Below are 21,081 nucleotides of genomic sequence, written 5' to 3'. Positions count from 1 at the left end.
CTCTTCTGTTTCCTTGTTACTCATTTTCATCCTTTAACCCCACACCCTTGTCTTTTATTTTGTTATCCCCTGGATTTGTTTTGTTTTTCCTCCTGTCTGCCCTGCCCCATACCTGTTACCCCTATCTCCTCACCCCTTTTGAGATGAGGAAGAGGCAGAACCTAATTTATTGCTATTTTTCAGTTGTTCTGGTCTTTTCAACACCCCAAATCTACAACCAGCAGTTTTAATCATGATACTATTCATCTCCTCCATTTTTCCAGACTGTTTATAAATATGTTGAAACAAACCTTGATTCTGGCACAGATCCCTGAGGGAAGACCTGGGCTCCACAGTGGAGATCTCTTACATACTTGCTTGCTGATGGATTTGGAGGGCTCTAGTAGGTTTGTGAAGCAGGTTTTCCATTTACAAAAGCTGTTTGGACTCTTTCTGAGTGTAACATATTTACCCATGTGTCCTCTAATTCTGTTCTTATAATTTCTTTGAATTTCCCTGATGCACCAGAATATATCAGACTTCCCAGGCTGCAGTTCTTCATACATCTCTTCTGAAGCTATTAAAAGAAAATGTTTTCACGTTTTCTGTCTTCTGGTCCTCATGGGCCAAGGCGGTTTAAAGCAAGAGGTGACTCACCACAGCTATTCAGCTATTTCATCCTTGAATTCCTTTAGTATTCCTGGATGAAATACCATCTGGTCCTGGTGATTTGCAACTGTTGTTGTTACAATTCTTGGAATACACAATAAGGGATTAACATTTGGTTTTGGTTGGTATAGAAACAGAAGGTAAGCTTAAAGCATAATCGATGATGAATGAGTAAGGAACTGTAGACCTGAAACTACCATTTGAACAGGAGGCTCTTACCATAATACGGCTGCTAGCTTTTCCTTCTCTGTTCAGCTTCCTCTGATTAGCATGGTTCCATCTTCAAAAGAAACCTAACCTACTCATTATGTGCCTCTTCAGATGCTTTTTCTTGTTTGTGCATGGTTGGTTTCTTAACAGATTTCTCTGCCGTTCTCTCATTTGCATTCCTGACCAGATTGGATGTGTGCTTTGCATTGAAAGATAATCTGTGAACGAAACTGGAGGCTTGCAATGGGAAGACAGTTCATAGCAGAATGGCCTGCAGTTAAGAAATGTCTGTACAGAAGTAGGGATCGGTGTAGGTGGGATAACAGGTTTAATGTTGGGAAGGATTTGGAGCAGTGGAAATTAGAGCAGGCAGAATGTACTTCCCCTGCTGTACTAAACACTTTGGCTTAGCCCCTAAACTGTCTGGTCTTCTGGGTTGGGCCACTGGGACCCCATTTATTTTCCAAATGTTACCTATTACCTCTTGCCGTTATCTATTCAGCAGCTTCTTTTTATACCTGTGCAGCCTTCTGTAGACATAGCAGAGATATTTAAAAAGAGGTTTACTCAGGAAGAGGTGGAAAGAGGTCCTTTTCCAAAAGGAAATAACTTTCTGGTTTGAGTTAGTGTGCTGTGTGCTTTGATGCACTGACTAGTATAATCTTGTTTTTCCAATGTTCTCCTTTATTTTACAGTTTTGGGGGAAGTGGCTCTGAAGCGACCTTGTTGCACCTCATTTGGTAGAAATTCAACTCCACAATGTAATGTTTGATAAAATTGATGTCTTCAAAGGAAAAACAATCCCTCCCTCCGTCTGCTGCTAGCTTATGTGCACCTAGGAGGGAGCAGAGCCCTTTAATCCGTTATTGCAGTTGAGTGAATGTCGCCTGTCGATCCTCGTACTGACTTAGCCCAAACACTTTCCCCTGAATATAGTTGCACGGGAATGAACTATGAGATCTCCTTTCCTCTAAGAAAAACAGCCTTACAGGAGAGGAGCTTGGGTGAATGGATTGTGGTGCCTTTGGGTAATGTCTTGTTGACACAGAAGATAGGCCTTTTGTGAGTTCTGAAACCTTATTAATCCTGAAAATAAGCCTGGTTGGTATAGATGGACAGTTCTCTGTTGTGAGGTTCTGCATGTTGCAGGTTTGCTGGCAGCAGTGGGAGAAGGCTGGGCTTTAGTTCTGATGAATTCGTGGCTTGGCAGGTAGATTTCTGTTTGGAACATCATGTAGTGTTGGTGACCCATATATAAAAATATAGATCCTATTGGAAATACAAAATTGAAGAGTGACAAGTTGGCCAGTATTTGTGATAAATTTCATACTATATATTCTGTAGAGATGATCAATTCCAAGTCACAGGCCTAACTGCCAGTCTTGTTAATCTCTGGTGACAGAATTTTAGGGATTAAAGTGCTCTTGTTTACTTGCAGCTGTATGACCCTGGTTATATGTTAAATAGGTTTGGCTTTGGATGGTATCTGGATGGGGAGTCTTTCAGGAAAGCAGTAAGTGGTGCAGAGGGTGGCATTCTGCATAATGATAGTATCTGGAAGGGTGCTTTTGTAGATGCTATGTACCTGGTGGGATCAAAGAGCAAGGCTCTTTACCTGTGATCATAAGGTAAAAGAACTTTGCTGCTCCTTTTTGGGAAGGCTTGACAGTAGGTAGCTGCTTTCAACTTAAATGTGTCTATATGTCTGTTTTTGTTTATGTGTGTTCTTATCAGACAGTACTTGAAGGTTAAAGGAGATGAAGAAGAAAAGATATTTTCTCATTTGTTGTTTTCTGTTAACATCTACAACAATATTTCAACGTATGCTGTCTAATCAGGCTTTTAATCATCTTCCTCTATTGTTTACTGTGGGAAACAGGAAAACAAGAGAAGAAAATGTAAGAAAAACAAAACATAATTGACTGACCTTACCAAGAACAAGAGGTGGGGATTTGGATTTGAGTACAGTACCTGAAATTTCTTTTCTCTCCCTCTTTAATTGATTAGATTTCAAGTTGATTATATCCCTTTCAGCATAGTGACCTAGCTGCATTTTAATGCTGGCAATTAGTTTCTTTTCCTGTAGGAGTTTAAAAGAGATACAACATTCTTTGCTGCTTCTGAGCAGTGATATGCATTGCTAAATGGTTGTTGTGCTCTACTTTATAAGGGGCTGAGTATCCTGCTTGGCCTTGCCAAATTCTGTGTCTAGTTTAAGTTTGTCCATAGTGTTTTGATTGAATGGCAGAGCATCAGTAATGGCTCTTTATTTGTCTCTGTATTAATAGTAGTCTGGTGTTTGGTGGTTTTGGTAGCATAAGATGCTCTCAACTGATGGCTGCTGGACAGCTAGGTGTGTCCTTTATATGTGTTAAAAAAGAAGAGATTCTTTTTTATAGGCATAAATTTTGATGCTTGTTTTCTGGTTGGTTTTGTTTGATGTTTGTTTTTTTTCTGTTGTAACCTTCTGGTCCCAGTGTTGTATGAGACATATGGCTGTTTGTGAACTTCAGAAATCTGTCACTGGAAGGTAGAGGGAGGAGTGAGGGAGATGTAAAACCAATATGGGTGACACTTGGTTTATAAGGGAGCCGATTGATGATCTTTTAATTCGTATTGTCAGAGCGCCTGCAGTCTTCTTTACAAAGTAGTTACATAATTGAGTAGGAATTAGGATGTGAGTCATTTTCTAGCAATTAATAACTGGGATGAATCCATGACCTGAGAGACACATGCTGTTCTTAATATCCACTTAGAAATATCATCATCTGCATCTCTTAATATAGTGTGATCCCCCCCTTTATTTGAATAACCAGAAAGTGCTGAGCTGGTGTTCTTGAAAATAAGTGATTTTGGTCCTGATAGCTCTGAGTTTAACGTTCCATTTTTACTCCCTTGAAATGTTACCTTTTTTTACTGCTGTGTTTCAGTGGTTTTCTGTGGCTCAGTTCGGAGGATCAGGGAGAACTGAGGCTCTCTGACCCAGAATCTCAGCTAGACTGAAGGGTACCTAATGCACTTGTTGGAGAAACAAGAGTAGTGAGGATTTTATCAAGGCATCAATGCTGTCTGTGTACTGTTCGATCAGGTCTTGTTACTGGAAAGAGTGTGTGGTGATACACAAGTAACGTAGGATGAGAGCAAGGCAAATCTCAGGGTGGGCTGTGGAAGATGTTGGGAAAAATTGATCAGAAACAGCTGAAGGGTGAAATTGTTAGCTTAATTCTGCCATTGGTACTGAATGATGTGTAAAAAAGTATATAAATACTATACTTAGCAGAAAGGAAATTTCATTTTTTGACATCAGCATTTGAAGACCGTGTTACTGATATGGGCAAATACATCACATGCATTTAATTGTGGGTTGAAAAATCTGGTAGAACTATGTTTCTCTTTCAGAGGCCTTGCCCTGTATCATCTTCTCTTTTTCCTATGTGGAATTTCTATTTGTTAACTCATCTTGATGAAAAATTTGGTTGCCTGACTGTAAATGAATGATGTTTGAAGTGCTTAAGTCAGTTGTTCTTCATCTTCTTCATCCTGCACAGTCACTCCTTCCTGCTTAGCAACACCAAAAAGACAGGTCTGAAACCCAAGGCTGGGGAATGCTGCTCTACGGCAGAACCTCTCCAGGCCTGGTGTGCACTTCTTAGGTTGCATATGGGGATACTTCTTTCAGTGTCGTACTTAGTGGTTAGTGGAAATGAAGGGAGTGAAATGGTCTTTTTGGTTACAGTGTACCTTTATGAAATGTATGTGTATCCTGTTTCTTGCTTTTTATGTGTGTCTTTTGCATTATAAATTCAGATGTTGTCTATCCCAGAAGCCTTTGTATCTGACTATTAGGCCTGTGACATCAGAGATAATATGGAAGGGAAATGTAATTAACTGAGAGGGGAAATTATTTGCATTCATGTTATTTATAATGCCTTTTTTTGTTTGTGTCAAGGACCCATTTAATTCACATCTCCAGGAGAAAAGCTCTTGGGTAGGAAGGGAGTTGCTTAAGGGTTCAGATTTGCATCCCACATTCATGCATTACCCAAGGAATCTTCTGGCATTAGAAGGGAAAATGATAATTGGCAGTGCTGATTTGGAGGGAGGGGAAGAAGGCAAAGCAGATAAACCCTTACTAGGTGGTGTTCCTATGTAATGGAGAAGCTGTGGAGAACCCAAATCAATCTCCTTCCCTTTGTACATCATCTTATTACTGACAATATCTCTTCAACTGACACATTCCTTTCAGTTTTTGGAGGTTTGCTATTTTTGTATTTTCTGATTTTTAGAGGAAAAGGGGAGCCAGTGACTGAGCTGAGTTGGTCCTCCTGTCGGCAGCTTCTCTACCAGTCAATGGCCACCATCCTGGCTCACACAGGCTTTGAGTGTGCCCATGAGAGTGTCCTGGAGACCCTGACAGACATTGCCCATGAGTACTGCTTGAAGTTCACCAAACTGCTGCGCTTTGCTGTGGATCGAGAAGCTCGACTTGGGCACACCCCTTTCCCTGATGTCATGGAGCAGGTCTTCCATGAAGTGGGCATTGGCAGTGTGCTCTCACTGCAGAAGTTCTGGCAACACCGCATTAAGGATTATCACAGCTATATGCTTCAGGTGAGAACAGCAGTAGGGACCTGATGGCACCAGTAAATGTACCCCCAGTACAATTGCTTAGTCTTGTAGCAAATCCTGGGTCTTACTGAAGTAAAATCCAATCAGAAAAAGCTCTTGGGTGTGGAGTGGAGTCATCAAGGAAAAGAGAAACAGGATTTTTTTTTACTGGAAGACAGAGCCACTTATTTGTGTCCCTACTGAGGCTAAGAGTGCTCTACTGATGGTTTGTCTGGGCTTAAGAGGAGGTCCCCAGCTCTTGAATGGCCCAGACAAAAATATCAAGTAGAGGTAAAACCTCTGAATTTTCTGCTTTAATGGCATATTTGGCTGCTTACCATTTCAGAATACAAGTAAGCAGATGAACAAAAATGACTTGGCTGTACAGTGGCTTGTGTTTGCTTAAGTAACGGATGACTTGCTTAAGCTTTAAGAGTATAGGGTAGTATTGTGCTGATCTGAGTTGTCACACAGGTGCTACCTTCCACTCTAGAGGGGACTGTGCTTCTGTGGAGAAAGAAGAGGAATTGTTAAATTCTTTGGAATAAGAGGTGCCATATCAAAATATATTGTAAGAATAAGGGCATAGTTTCTCTTGGTCCAGGTATTCTGTGAAATTAAACATAGGTATTTTATTTAAATGATATGACTGTCTGCCTGTTGTGGACTTACAGAAATGCAAGGATTTGAAGTGGAAATTTTACTCCTACTCATCAAAAAACAAGACTTGAATCAAGTAGGTGGCCCGTGGCCAAAGGCAAAATCTGTCATCCCTTCCTCCTTGTCATGTTACCTGAGTGCCAGTTGACTTATCTTGGAGCAGCTACCTCATGCGGCTTCTTTTCCCAGGGTTGGCACCTTGTGGCTTACAGAGGCAGTATAAATCAGAGACACCTGTAAGTGCATGTAATATGTAAATTGTGATGGACTCTGAGGTTTGTGCATAAAAATAACATCATCAAGATCTGTCTTCATTAAAAACATTTTTGTTCAAAAAACCAGTTCCTTTTTGTTCAAGTCTTTGTTCAGATGTCTCCTTTTGGAACTTGGGTTTTCTGCATCATTCTGCTAATGCAGTTCCCTGTCATCCTGCAGCTGGTCATTGTCTTATTTGTTCTGTTCTTCATGCAGGGCTGAGGTCCGCAGTAGTCTCTGTATTTGGAAGTATATCTAGAAGGGGGAAACAGGCTTTGCTATTCTTTTTCCTCCTTGCTTCTGCTGTTAAAAAGCCTTGGGCTTTTCCTGAGCACAGTTCACTGACTGTTGGGATTCAGTGGTATAAACAAGCATTTGTTAGAAGCAGATGAAATCTGAAATTTTTAATTTAATTGCTTACAGTTGTTAAGTTTCTATAAGTACAGGGTAGTTCTAAATCTCATTCCTGTATTTGTTTCAATTCTCTGACCGCAGAAAACTTCTGTGTTTTTTTGCTGTGAATCTGACAGAAGGTGCCCAGGCTTTGCCCAGTGGTGACTACAGAGCTGATAAATATCTGAGCTGCTTGTTTTTTAATGCTGGTGTAAATTTGTTACTGGCAGATGAGACACTTTGCTTTTGTTTCGTGCTCTGTTTAAATTTCTGGGCCTCATCATCATTGTCTGTGAAATAAAGGTGCTCATATTTATCAAGTAGATGGATGTGCTAATGGATTAAACCTCTTATTAAAGTCCCTTGTTACAGGACAGAAGGTGTTCTTAAAGGGGCGGGGGAGGTGGGGAATCTTTCATGTATAGCTGATAACCTGTTTACTTGTTCATTCAGGTCAGATGTTAATAATATTCTGGGAACAGAGCGCACTGCAATGTAATTGCCATCAGAGTCTCTGAAGTCACTCTGACCTTTCTGGCCTCTTTTCCACCCCCACTGATCTTTGACAGGTTAGCAAGCAGCTCTCTGAAGAGTATGAGAAGATTGTCAACCCTGAAAAGGCAGCAGAAGACACAAAGCCTGTGAAGATTAAGGAGGAACCTGTTAGTGATATTACTTTCCCCATAAGTGAGGAGCTGGAAGGAGATCTGGCTTCTGGTGATCAGTCTTTGCCTGTTGGAGTCCTTGGAGCTCAAAGCGAGCGCTTCTCTGCCAACTTGGAAGTAGAAGCTTCCCCGCAGACTTCAGGTAGAGGTTTCTTGCTACTGCTGAAAACAGTCTATCAGCTGTTGCATGTGATCTTGTTTCCATTTTTAAGAGCAGATCCCAATGTGAGGAAGGAGAGGGAGAAAAAAAAATTAGGTTTTAATAAAAAAGATTTGGATGGGAGAAAAACCCTTGCTTGCTTTCTAAATACAAAACCAAAGAATCAAAGGTATCAATTATGATGATTTGTTAAATATTTAATTGTTTAATATTTGGACCCTGTAGAACACAAAATGCTTTATATGGTGTTTATTTTTAGGGGATCATTAAAGTTCTTGACTTTTATGCTGGTGTGAGGTAGATTGTTTTCCTACAGTGATGGCCCAAGGGCTTTACTGTTGTTTTGTGAAGTGGTTTTTTTTCCAGTCTGATGTAACAAAGGCAAAAATAACTTTGGTGTTTATATGTATATATTTTAGTTTAAAAGAGACTAGAGTTTTATCCTTGATTCTAGTAAGGAGGGTACTGGATATTTTTTTTTCCTTTGTTTTTTTCCAGGTAATTTTGGATTATTTTCTAGAGATTCATGTTACTGAAAAGCTGAAGGTCATGTTCACTGTGACTGGAGTAAACTTAAGACCCTGTATAGGTTAGGCACTGAATGAGTTATAGAAATACTAATGATACTTGGTGCAGTCCTCCATATTCAGAAGTCACTGTGGTAGTGACAATCGTTTTATCAAAGCTTATCAGTGACTTATGTGAAATGGGCCTGTGGGTGTCTCTCCTGTTCTAGCATCTCTACCCCAAAGCCTGCTGTAGTTAGCTGAGGCCATAGAAAGTGAAATGGTGAGTGAAGTAGTGGGGTTATGGAGACTGCACTCTTTTCCTCAAAGTGTCATCCCTTGATGTTGGTATTGAAGCTCACTGGTGGCCAGCATGGGAGAATCTGCTACAGCTGTGCCTTTTCTGTATCTATATGCAAGTTTTATTCTGTGCACCGTTTAGTAGCGCTGAATTTTCTGGAAAATGGAGAGGACATTCTTCAAAAGAAACCCGATTTTGATTTTTGTATAGAACTTTCTGAACTCTGGAAATCCCTGCAATAGTAACTGTTTCACTTAAAAAATCTGGTTAAAAACCAATGAAGCCTATCCCCCATTAACCCTAAACTAAGTAGCATATGTAGTGAGGTTAGAGTATACCTGTCGTTGTTTAACCCCAGTCAGCAACTAAGCACCATGCAGCCACTCACTCACTCCCCGCCCCCCGCCCAGGGGGATGGGGGAGAAAATCAGGAAAAGAAGTAAAACTCATGGTTGAGATAAGAACAGTTTAATAAAATAGAAAAGAAGAAACTAATAATGATAACACTAATAAAATGGCAACAGTAATAATAAAAGGATTAGAATATACAAGTGATGCACAGTTCAAATGCTCACCACCTGCTGATCGACACCCAGTTAGTCCCCGAGTGGTGATCCCCCCCGCCCTCACTCCCCCAGTTTATATACTAGACGTGATGTCACATGGTATGGAATACCCTTTTGGCCACTTTGGGTCAGCTGCCCTGGCTGTCCCATCCCAACTTCTTGTGGCCCTCCAGCTTTCTTGCTGGCTGGGCATGAGAAGCTGAAAAGTCCTTGACTTAGTATAAACACTACTTTGCAACAACTGAAAACATCAGTGTGTTGTCAACATTCTTCTCATACCTAACTCAAAAATATAGCACTATACCAGCTACTAGGAAGATAATTAATTCTATCACAGCTGAAACCAGGACAATACCTCTGAGTCCATTAGTTGTTTTTTTAAAAAAATAGCACATTCTGCTCAGTTTTAAAAAAGCACAAATCCATGGAAAAATTTTCTGGAAGTTCATATTGTTTTCCATAGTACCTCTGAAATGTGAAGTGCTTGCATTTTTGTGAGAGAGGGAACAGCAGACTACTCTGGCCCATCTGGGGTTGCAAGTCATTCATTTGAAAAGCTTTGTATTAGCATCTACCACTTGAGTCCCAGAGGTTAGCATGCTAGCTGTACATTAAATGCCTCTTGCCTCTCTGATACCAAATTGATGCTTTCTAATTAAGAATGCAAGTGCTCTGTTCCTCCCTGAAAATCCCTCTTCACTTCACAAGGGCCTTTGGAAATCTCATCACTGTGAGAAATCCCAGTCTAGAGCTGGGCAGCCTGGAGAGCGTAATATCATAAGAAGAGAGAAAAAGCTGCTGCAGTTAGGACACCACCATCTCAAAAATATAAGTGTGATGCCCTTAGAGAGGGCAGCAAGGCTTCAGTGTCTGAAGGCAAAACTCTTGTTACAGACTTCTGTGTTCTGCTTGTGTTTCTGCTTATGCCTGACGTTGTGGTTGTGGGCTAGCTGCTTAATTTCATTGCAGTTGGGGAAATGGAGGCAAAATTGGGGACCTTGTTCTTCCACTCAGCAGGGTGACATGAGGATTAGCTCATTTGTAAAGTACTTTGAAATTAAAGTGCTTTGAAGATGAAATGTCCTGTGTCAATGCTTAAGTACTGTTAGTCATTAGTGACACTCTCAATGACAGTTGATAGAGCTGAAAGGAATAAGGCTGAGCAATGAAGAGCAATTGATGCAAGAAAGACACAGTAAGTTTAGCGAGCACCTTTGATTATTGCGTAGACTGGAGCTGTAATTCTGTGGAACTGGTAGTGTTTTAATGATGTGTCCATTGTTGTTGAGAGGAATACATTTACTTACAATTAACATAAAAAGGACTTTTCATTAAGGCAACTGGACACCAGCAAGCACTTTCATTCTGGCTTGCTGTCTAACTGCTGAGCTCATGTGGGCTGTGTTACCACAAAGGTCTCCTAAATCCTGGTTTGGGCTAAGCTGCTCTGGAAAAGATTCCTGACTCCTTTGTAAGGGAAAATTCACAGTACAAACATGTGGTGGAAGATTTTTTCTCTGTGTAATTGCTAGTAATAAGGGACTATTGTTAGTAGTATATTGATAATAGGGAATAGTAGTAGGTTTGGCTCAGAACAAGAGGGTTTGGTGGTGCTTTCAAACTGTTGCCAAGCCTTTTGAGGCACAAGGTTTGGAAAACCTACTAAAACTGGTTTCCTAGGGTTTTTTATTTTCCATGTGAATTTAATGCCACACAGAAGGGACCAGATTTAAAAGTGAGAAGATTTCAGCCTTTGTTCGGTTCTGGGTTGTTTATACCCATCTCAGCAAGGGGCCTAGTTAGTGTACTTTTAATAGGTTTTGTGTCTCTCTTAAAACTATAAATAAGCAGAAATAATGCAATCTATAATAACTGCTCTTGGGGAGAAAAACATGTGGTGTTATCAAGAAATATGGTTTCATAATCTTGTACAGAAAAATCTCAATCTGCTCAGATTGTACACTAGTCCAAAAGTTAAAAAAAAATAGGGGGAGCTGTTTTCCAGCAGGATATCTGTGAGGCTGAGCCAAGAGGGTTTCTTTCCACTCTGCTGAAGGATGGGATGAGACCTGCGGGTGTTGAGTACAAGGAGACAGACAGTCAGGTGGCTGACTGCAGCTCTGATATCCCTGCATTTCAGTCCTGGAAGTGGTATTTGAGACTGTTCATCTATCAAGTCCTCTGCCCTCTCACTTCACCTCCTGTTGTGGTTTAACCCCAGCCAGCAACAAAGCACCACACAGCCGCTCACTCACTTCCCCCCCCACCCAGTGGGATGGGGGAGAAAATTGGGAAAAGAAGCAAAACCTGTAGGTTGAGATAAGAGCAGTTTAATAGAACAGAAAAGAAGAAACTAATAATGATAATGATAACACTAATAAAATGACAACAGCAATAATGAAAGGATTGGAATGTACAAATGATGCACAGGGCAATAGCTCACCACCCGCCGATTGACACCCAGCTAGTCCCCAAGCAGCGATTCCCTGCCCCCACTTCCCCGTTCCTATAGTAGATGGGACGTCACATGGTATGGAATACACCGTTGGCCAGTTTGGGTCAGGTGCCCTGGCTCTGTCCTGTGCCAACTTCTTGTGTCCCTCCAGCTTTCTCGCTGGCTGGGCATGAGAAGCTGAAAAATCCTTGACTTTAGTCTGAACACTACTGCGCAACAACTGAAAACATCAGTGTTATAAACATTCTTCGCATACTGAACTCAAAACATAGCACTGTACCAGCTTCTAGGAAGACAGTTAACTCTATCCCAGCTGAAACTAGGACACCTCCCCTGCAGAACTACCAGAAGCCCAGTATGTCTGACAGCTTAAAAGAGGTTGCTGATGTTGCAAGGACCTCATCATCATGAATGACTTCTGGACTGCCCCTAAGTCCTCCTTATGAAGGGTCTAGTCCATATGCTGTTGGTGCACTCATTGCTGCCAAGACATTCCTTCTGGAGAGGGAGAGCGATGTGGACTCTGTTTCTCATGGAGAAAACCACGTGGAGAATTGCTGTGAAAGGATAGCATCATAGGTTTTTGAGTGGCAATTAATGGGCTACTAAAAAAAAAAGCCAACAGATTTTTTTTTTTACTGTTTCACACTGGTTGATGTGTTTTATTTCTCTCTCCCACCTCCAGCCTAGTTCACCTGTAGCTTTGCTTTTGCTCCTTCTTTACCAGTGCTGCTGTCTCTTGCATCTGCATGCCATTTGTAATTTGTCTTTTTACTTGGTTACTACTGTGTGCTTTTTTTTTCTCTAGGGGCTGAGGTGAATGCTTCCCCGCTCTGGAACTTGTCACAGGTAAAAATGGAGCCACAGGAAAATGAGGAGGCCAATGTACATGGCCATGGGGTCCTAGGCAGCGATGTCTTTGAGGAACCGATGTCAGGCATGAGCGAAGCTGGGATGCCACAGAGCCCCAATGGCTCTGAGAGCAGCTATGGTTCTCATTCTGCTGACAGTCTGATGGGATCCTCCCCTGTCTTCAACCAGCGTTGCAAGAAAAAGATGAAGAAAATGTGAAAAGAGACAGTCTTTTTAATCCTGACGGTATGTAATAGACTTGAAACAAACTAAGAGAGCACTATGATGGCTATGATTCATGAACAGGGCTGGCCCAGGTGTATGAGGGACCTTGCATAAAATTATGACGAGACATTTGATGTGTAGTGCACTTCAGCTCCCCCCCTTGCTGGCTTCTGTATTCCATCCTGACTCATGAGACTGAAGATCACCCTATACATTTGATGGTGTCATGGCTTGCTTTGGCAGATTAATGAGGAGGTTACCGGTGGAAAGTAGTTGTGAGGAGATTTTCTATGTCATAGATTCATTGAATAACTGGGGTTGAAGGGACACCTTGAGGTCTCTAGTCTCTAGTCCAGCCCCCTGCTTGAAGCACAGCAAATTACATCAGATTGCTCAGGGCCTTGTCCACCTGAGTTTTGAATATCTTCAAGGATGGTGATGCCAACCCTCCTTGGGCATTTTCCTATATTTGAGTACCCTCATAGTAAGAAAAAATACAGTCTTGTATCCAGCTGGAATTTCCCATGTTTCAGCTTGTGTTCATTGCCTCTTCTATCATTGTTCATCTCCAAGAAGAGTCTGACTCTGTCTTCTCTAACCCACCCATTAAGTGGTTGTATACAATGAAATCTCTTTTTAGCCTTTTCTCTTCTTAAGTCTGAAGAAACCCAGCTCCCTGAGCCTCTCCTTGTACGTCCTATGCTCCAGCCCCCTAACCAGCTTTGTGGCCTTCGACTGAAATTGCTGCAGTGCCCTTCTTGTAAGGGGAAGCACAAAAGTGGATGCAGTCCTCCAGATATGGTCTCACAAGTGCTGAAGAGAGAGAAATAATAATTTCCCTCAATGTGCTGGCTACGTTCTTGCTAACTGTCGCAGGCAACAAGGCAGTCTTAAGTCAGGGTATTTCACTGGTTGGGGAGCTGTCACTGATGATGATGATGACCTTGCAAAGATGCTGTAGAGTGGCTTCACAGTGCCATCAGCCAGCTCCTTCAGTGCCTTCAGATATATCCTGTCTGGTTCCATGGACTTAAGTATGTCCAATTGGCTTAAGTTCTTGCTCACTTGGTCTTCCTCTGCTATAGGTAACACTCTGCTAGTAGACCCAGGGACCTGACAGGCCTGAAGGCAGACTTCCCCACTGAAAACGGGCAAAAAGGGTGTTGAGTATATCAGCTTCAAAGTGTAAAGGGAATCCTTTGTCACCAGGTTACTTGCATTGTTGAACAGTAAACCCATGTTTTCTTTAGCCTTTCTTTTGCTTCCTGTGTACTTAAAAAAGCCCTTCACATTTCTTACCTGTTTCAACTCCAGCTGAGCTTTGGCTTTCCTAACTGCCCCTGCATGCTTGGGCTGTGTCTCTATATGCCTGCTGGCCAGCCCATCCTCACTTCCACCTCTGTGTACTTTTTTTCTGTGTTTGAACTCAGTCAGGAGTTCCTTGATCATATGTGCTGGCCTTCTGTCATGCCTGCTTTACTTTCTGCTCATCAGAAAGGACTGTTCTTCTACTTTGAGAAAGCTGTCTTTGAAGATAAGGCAGCACTCTTGGGCCCCTTTGGGAGGCCAGGGCAGTCCCTTGTGAGATCCTGCCAAGGTGTTCCTTGAATAAACCAAGATACGTTGTCCTAAAGGTCCAGGACACTGTCTTGTATACGTTTCTCAGGATTTTAAATGCCACAATTCCATATCTGCTGCAGCACAGACCTTCACATTCTCCACCAATTCTTCCTTGTTAGAAACAAGTCCAGCAGAGCTTCTTCACTAGCTGGTTTCTTGATCATCTAATCAGGTAAGCTGATGTAGTTTTGTGGAGAGAATGAAGCAGCTTTTACTACTGGTGTGAGCCAGTATGGCAATGCGAACTTTTCCTTTGCTCTCGTTGGATTGAATGCAGCAACTGCAGACTGGTTGAGGTTTCCTATTCAAAGTTGTTATCTTGATAACTTAGTCTGAAACAGAATCTATTTTGCTGCTTGCTTTTATGGCTCAGCTGATGATGGCATTTTTTTTGTTCTGCACAATCTTCAGTTGATCAACTCAGTCTTTAACTTGATTCAGTGAGTATCTCTCTCAAAAAAGCCAGAATGAACATGAATCAAGAATGAACAGCCACTTAAACTGGCTTTATACTTGTAATCCATTGGGATGTTTGAGGGAGATTTACCAAACCTCCCATTTGTCCTTAGAATTGCAAGTTTATCTTTTGAAAGAATGAGCTCCAGGCATAGTATTTTTGTTTCTGTATAACATGCCTAGCCTTAATTCTTTTTTCCTAGCTGTACTTCTCTTTCACTTTATAGAAGTGGAAGCCAAACATAAAATTCCTCAGTGTCTAATAAGAATGTGTGACCACAGGCTTTTATAGGCATTAGAGTTAAAATAGTCCATCACAGTTTTAAAGGTTTCTCCTGGGGGGTAAATTCTAGCTATTTGAAGCCTAGTCAGTAGTAGAACAGTGGACCAGTGTATCAGGAAGTCTTTATTTTGATTCCCTCTGAGTCACCATTAGGCATGCTGCAATGTCCCTGTTCTTTCAGCTGTAAAAAAGAGAATAGTAGTATTTGCCTCTTAGAAGGGTGTTTGAGATTAGTTACTATTCAAAAAAGGCACTGTTTCAGAGAGTTTTGTGAGAGTTGTGAGCTTTTCTTCCATTTGGGTAGGACTGTTGCTGGCTGAAGAATGCTTAGATGGACACTGAAATGTTACTAACCTATATTATGCTGGTTTTAAGCAAAACTGCTTATCATGAAGAAATACAGCACAGTTGTGCTGTTCAACTGCCCAGGTACAAGGAAGTAATTTGGGGTGGTATCTTCTGACTGAGCTTTAGATGTCTGCAGCTACGTTTGTTCTTCTGGGCCCCATTTGCAGCTGAAGAGAAATAGTCATTCTTAGGTCACGGTTCATCTGGCCTTGAAGTAGAAGTATAAAGCAGGTCAGATGAATGGCATTTTCAGAAATGTCTATTTTTCCTTTGTGTGCCCATAAAGTGAGTTCAACTTGACTACCTCAGCTGAAGGCATCCACACCATCAATGTCTGAGTTAAGAGATCTGACTTTAGCCCTTCCTGTCTGGGAATCAGAGGAGACTTCCTCCTGCTGGGCTGGTGCTTTTTCTCTTCGACACATTTTGTAGAACTTGCTGTTGAAATGGTAGTACTGGGCTAAAAACAGACTGCTCATCTTACCTAAACCAGCAGATCCAGTGTTCTCAACAACACACAGAATGTACTAGGCTGCGGCCTCAAGACTCAGCTTGATTTGGCCCTTGTGTCTTCGATGCTGTGTGAGAACACCTGTCATTGGGCCTTTCTCCATGGATGCTTTTCCAAACTGTTTTAGTAAAGTATTCGTGAGGCTGGGGCACCTAAGCAAAATCCCTTGCATGATTTTCAGGCGCTAGAGGACAGAGCAGCTGCTGCCAGCATCACTTGCTCGTTGGCAAGATTTCAAGTGGGCTAAAAATGAAAATCTGCTGTTCTCCAGGGCTTTGGTTAAACCTCCTAAGCGTCAGTCTTAAGTGCTTTCTTTATATTGCTCATGTAGAGATGTTCTGTCTTACTTTTAATTGTGGTTTTGTATTTCACATCCCTTTTCTGTAGCCATTTTACCCTGTAACACACACTCTGCAGCAAGCCAAGCCAGAGTGCTTCAAATATATTTAAATACAGTGGAAATTCACCCTCCATTGATTCAGCTGTGTCACTGCAGTGTAAGAGAGATCTCTTTAGGATGCATGTTTATGCAGAGGTGAGAAATGCATCAGCATCGCTTGTACATTTAAAAATGATAGCAAAGTAAAATCTGTACCTCTCATTCCCCCCATTATGCTAAGTGTTGCTTCTGACATTTGTGTGCTTGACATTTCCTTTTATGCACATGGAAGCTTTACCTTCTGGGTGAGCCCTTCCCCTCTGAACGTTTACTGTCCTTAGATTTACAGTGGTGTTCACCATGCATGAAACAGTGAAATTTCAAATCTAGCTCATAAAGTCAGATACAGACAATATGCTTTTTGATGAATCAAATAAGATTTTGCTAGGTGTTAATGCAGCCTTGAGCAACTAGTGAGGAGTTCATTGACCATGTAATCCCAAAATTTCAAGCCACAGTTAGAGTATGCAGTGTGTTGGAATGAAGCTCAGCTCTCACAGTTGTCATTTTTTGCTGGTTGTTGGTAAAGTGCTTAGCTGACCCACCTGCTTCACTAGTAGTCTGCAGTTCTGTTGGTTCTTTCGTCTTTCTCCCTTCTCTTTCCAAAGGTGGGTAGATGGCAAATTGGAATATTGAGTATTGACCACATCCATATCCAGTAGCATTGATGTCATTATTGATTAATAGTGATTTATTTTGCCAGGATTGAAATTGGTGGGAAATTTTATATCAATTTGGAGAGCAAGATCTGTGGATTACTTGGCTTTTGAAGTGTTTTGCATGGGAATCATACAGGATTGTAGTTGAGAGAGCACTGTGTACCATATTCCTTTTGCCCTCTAGCAGTACCTTTTTATTCCTTTTTGTGCTGATTTTGGCTGGGGTAGAGTTAATTTTCTTCACAGTAGCTAGTATAGGGCTATGTTTTGCATTTTTGCTGAAAAAGTGTTAATAATACAGGGGTGTTTTCATTACTGCTGAGCAGTACTTACACAGAGTCAAGGCCTTTTCTGCTTCTCTCACCATCCCACCAGCAAATAGGCTGGGGGTGCACAAGGAGTTGGGAGGGGACACAGCTGGGACAGGTGACCCCTACTGACCAAAGGGATATTCCAGACCATCTGATGTCATGCTCAGCATAGAAAGCTGGGGGAACAAGAGAGGCCGGGGGGGGGGGGGGGGGGGTGCTTGGATTTATGGTGTGTCGTGGTTTAACCCCAGCCAGCAACTAAGCACCATGCAGCTGCTTACTCACTCCCCCGCCACCCAGTGGGATGGGGGAGAGAATTAGAAGGAAGAACGTAAAACTTGTGAGTTGAGATAAGAACAGTTTAATAGAACAGCAAGAAAGAAGCTAATAAGTGATGCACAATGCAATTGCTCACCACTCGCCAACTGATGCCCAGTTAGTTCCCGAGCAGTGATCCCCTCTAGGCCAAGTCCCCCCAGTTTATATACTGGGCATGACATCCCGTGGTATGGAATACCCCTTTGGCCACTTTGGGTCAGGTGCCCTGGCTGTGTCCCCTCCCAACTTCTTGTGCCCCTCCAGCCTTCTTGCCGGCTGGGCATGAGAAGCTGAAGAATCCTCGACTTAGTCTAAACGCTACTTGGCAACAGCTGAAAACATCAGTGTGTTATCAACATTATTCTCATACTGAATCCAAGACATAACACTATACCAGCTACTAGAAGGAAAATTAACTCTATCCCAGGCAAAACCAGGACATGGCATTTTCTTCCCAAGTAACCGTTAGGCGTGATGGAGCCCTGCTTTCCTGGAGATGGCTGAACACCGGCCTGCAGATGGGAAGTGGTAAATGAATTCCTTGTTTTGCTTGTGTGTGTGTGGCTTTTGCTTTACCTATTACACTGTCTTTATGTCAGCCCACGACTTTTCTCACTTTTACTCTTCTGATTCTCTCCCCCATCCCACCACGAGGGGGGGAGTGAGCGAGTGGCTGGGTGGTGCTTGGTTGCCAGCTGGGGTTAAACCATGACACTTGTGAAGAATTTTGCCTGGTATCCAACAAAGTTCACTGTATAAATGGCAGTGTAACAACTTTAGCATACAGCTGTGTGTCAGAATATGCTACCTAGTGATTTAATTCCAAGCCCATCCATGCTAATTTGAATATGCATAATGTAGTGCAGTGCAGAGAGATGTTTCCTGCATAGAAATTTACAATTTAAAAAGAAAACAGGAAAATAACATTAGGTAGGGTAGGTGAGGCCAATCTGATTATGTGCTCAATTCTGAGACTAATGCACATGTTATGCGTGAAGGATGTTTTAGTTAAAATGTTTTTATACATGCATGTGAATGAAATATGTAACTTTGCTTCTGTTTACATGGAACAAAATCACTTGGAAATATTTCAGGGTTGTTTTTTTTCCTTGCTCTCCCAGAGAGAGTTTATTTGTAATTTCTAAGAAAATAAAATGTAAAAAGTATTCAGAAATAAAAACCCTAATGGTGTTGCATGGATTTTTTCTTTGTTTTGAGGAATGGTGCTGTGAATGCAAAGGCCAGTCTTGGGGTTCTGTCTACCCTTATGTGGGATCTGGAGTAGACCTTTTGTAGGCCTGAATAAGGTACTGAGATGGTATCAGTGTTAATGTCACAACTAGGGAGACAAGAGATGTGGCCAGAGAAAATGGAAGCCTTATTTTTCACAGGTGGCAGTGCTAGTGAGCCCCAGAAGTGATACTAGTACCACAGTACCGGTATTGGTATTCATCTAGCATAAGCAAGTGCTATTTCTGAAGCAACTCCTTAGGTGACCAGACTACCTAGGAGCCCTGCCCCAAGCCTTGTGCTTTGCTCTTTTATGTGCCGGTCTACTTGTCCTACATACTGCTTTTTTTTCAGGGACCGCTTTAGACTGCAGTGAATGAAGCACAGTGTGTTTTCCCCTCTGCTCTTGTCACAGTAGAGCTGAGGGAGGCTGTTTGATGCTTGATGGCCCTGCTAAGCAATTGCAAATAGCACACCATGAATTAGGGTATAGGCCTGTGTTGCTTGCCAGGAGAGAGGGAATAATAATCATAGTGCTTCCCATCACCCCTGTACCTGAGAGGAGTCTGCCACACAACTGCTGTCCTCCGAAGCGTGTACTACTGAATTAATTTCCCAACCTGTGGGTTAGTCTGGGGGTGTGCTTTCCCCTTCCCTGACAGGGTCTGGGGGAAGAGGACAGCAATCCCCGTTCGGATTGCATCCCACCAGATTAAAGCACACGCCTACTTGCATCCCGTTTTTACCTCCCTCTGCTCCAGCAACCTGCAGGGCCCGTGCTGGGGCAGCCTTGGATGCGCAGGCTGCTGGGAGCCTTGATGACTGAGGCGATCTCAGCGGGGGACCCTGCTTGCCTGCGCTGCCTCATGGGCTCTCCTCCACCCGTGACTCTTGCCCCCTGCCCTGCTGGGGATGCGGTTGGGGCTGGTGGCCCATGGGGCCAGGGGCGGCTGTGTCTGCATGGTGGTGCTGGCCGCATGCCGCTGACGGGGGGCTGCTGCAGCCCAGGGAGGGCTGCCTGCAGCAGCAGCAACAACCTCTCCCCTCCCCCCAAAAAACCCAAACCCCAAACCATGACATTTTAGCTGTGTCTTTTATATTGGAGATTAGAATCACCTCTTTGTTGCTATGGAAACGCTCGCGTGAAAGAAGATTACATCATTATGAGTTATGATGAAATCTTTGGGGTGGGCTTGGCACCCAGTACCCTAGCAGTGGGGAGAACGGGGCTGGGGGATCTGGGGTGGTGGGGCGCTTGCCCCTTTTGCACTGGTGCTCAGTGGTTTGCAGAACTTGTGGGTCTTTCCCTCCGGGCTCAGCAGGCCAGAAGCAGCCTCTGCTCCTGGACCTGCCTGTCCCCTTGGGAATTGCCTCCGGAGTCGTGGCTGCATCACTTCTGTGCCTGGGCTGCACATGCCCTTGCTCTGGGGTGTGCGTGGGACATCATTGCAATATGCAGTGGGGCCCCGACAGTGAGCTGGGTGAAAGGCTTGGGTGTCATGAGGGGTCTTCTTTGCTTCTGGTGTCTATTAGGGCCCTGGCATCTACTCTGTGCTTTTCCCCCAAATCTGGGCTGCCGCCTCTGGGCCCAAACTGTCCCTATAGCTATGCCTCACTCTCAGCTTTGTGCCCCCTCCAAGCATCACACTGCTTCTGCTTGCCCTGTGCTACCCCTGGCTTTTCACCCAGGTTTGCCCCCATCCCTCCCTTGACCTGCACCACTCATTCTCCTCTCAAGCTCCTGCCAGCGTTTCTGTGCCCTTGCGGCCCAGCTTCTTCTGGTACAATGCCCATCTTTCTTCTCCAAGTGAAGAAAAAATCTGATAAGATCATTTATTAGCCAAAGTTTTGGTATTAGCCATGTATTAGCCAAAGTTTGCTGCTTTTGTTTTTTGGTGGAGGAAAGGAAGTGGGAACTTGGATATGCTTTGAAGGAAGGATGCTCTCTAAAAAGGCCAAGTTTGGTTGTGATGAGACTTTGGGGAGGTGACCCTCTATCCTTTCGTGAAGAGCATTATACAGTCCCCTGGGCTAATACGTCCCCTTGCTCATGGAGTCCATCCGACTGGGAGGCAAGGGAGAGGTGGGATACTGGATTGTGGGGAAACGAGGGATTTTCAGGTGCTGAGATAATCTGGGCTGTTATTAGTGTAGAGCGAGTACTAATGACTTTATGTTCCTCTGAGAAGCTGTGGAGGTTGGTGAGAAATGAACCCCTTGCCTCTGCTGTAAATGCTGGTGGTTCTTCTCAGCTGCTCCATCTTGCTGCTGCTGGACAAACTAGTGGCCCAGCATGGAAGGCATGCTGGATTCCAGCTCTGGCATAACACTCCTCCAACCCTGATGCCCTCAGGCCAAAGGAGGGGGGGGGGCAGGACTTGCACCGTAGGAGAAGATCAGGC

General features: G+C 43.1%; 1 protein-coding gene across 8 annotated transcripts in view; it reads left to right on the top strand.

Moving 5' to 3' along the window:
• SUPT7L (SPT7 like, STAGA complex subunit gamma) overlaps positions 1-21,081 on the top strand; it is a 474,734-nt gene that overhangs the window by 3,060 nt on the left and 450,593 nt on the right. For 6 of the 8 annotated variants that reach the window (XM_049833736.1, XM_049833742.1, XM_049833738.1 and 3 more), the window contains exons 3-5: positions 5,145-5,469; positions 7,344-7,581; positions 12,236-18,909. In XM_049833736.1, the coding sequence (XP_049689693.1) occupies positions 5,145-5,469; positions 7,344-7,581; positions 12,236-12,498 (826 nt within the window). In that variant the 3' untranslated portion in view covers positions 12,499-18,909. Of the gene's footprint in view, positions 1-5,144; positions 5,470-7,343; positions 7,582-12,235; positions 18,910-21,081 lie in introns of those variants that run through there. The other 2 variants (XR_007510126.1, XM_049833743.1) reach the window with 2 other exon arrangements.

Source organism: Accipiter gentilis, chromosome 30, assembly GCF_929443795.1.
Source record: "Accipiter gentilis chromosome 30, bAccGen1.1, whole genome shotgun sequence".
Taxonomy (NCBI): Eukaryota; Metazoa; Chordata; class Aves; order Accipitriformes; family Accipitridae; genus Astur; species Astur gentilis.
Note: the sequence above shows the minus strand (reverse complement) of the source record. Positions and strands in the feature narration are given on the sequence as shown.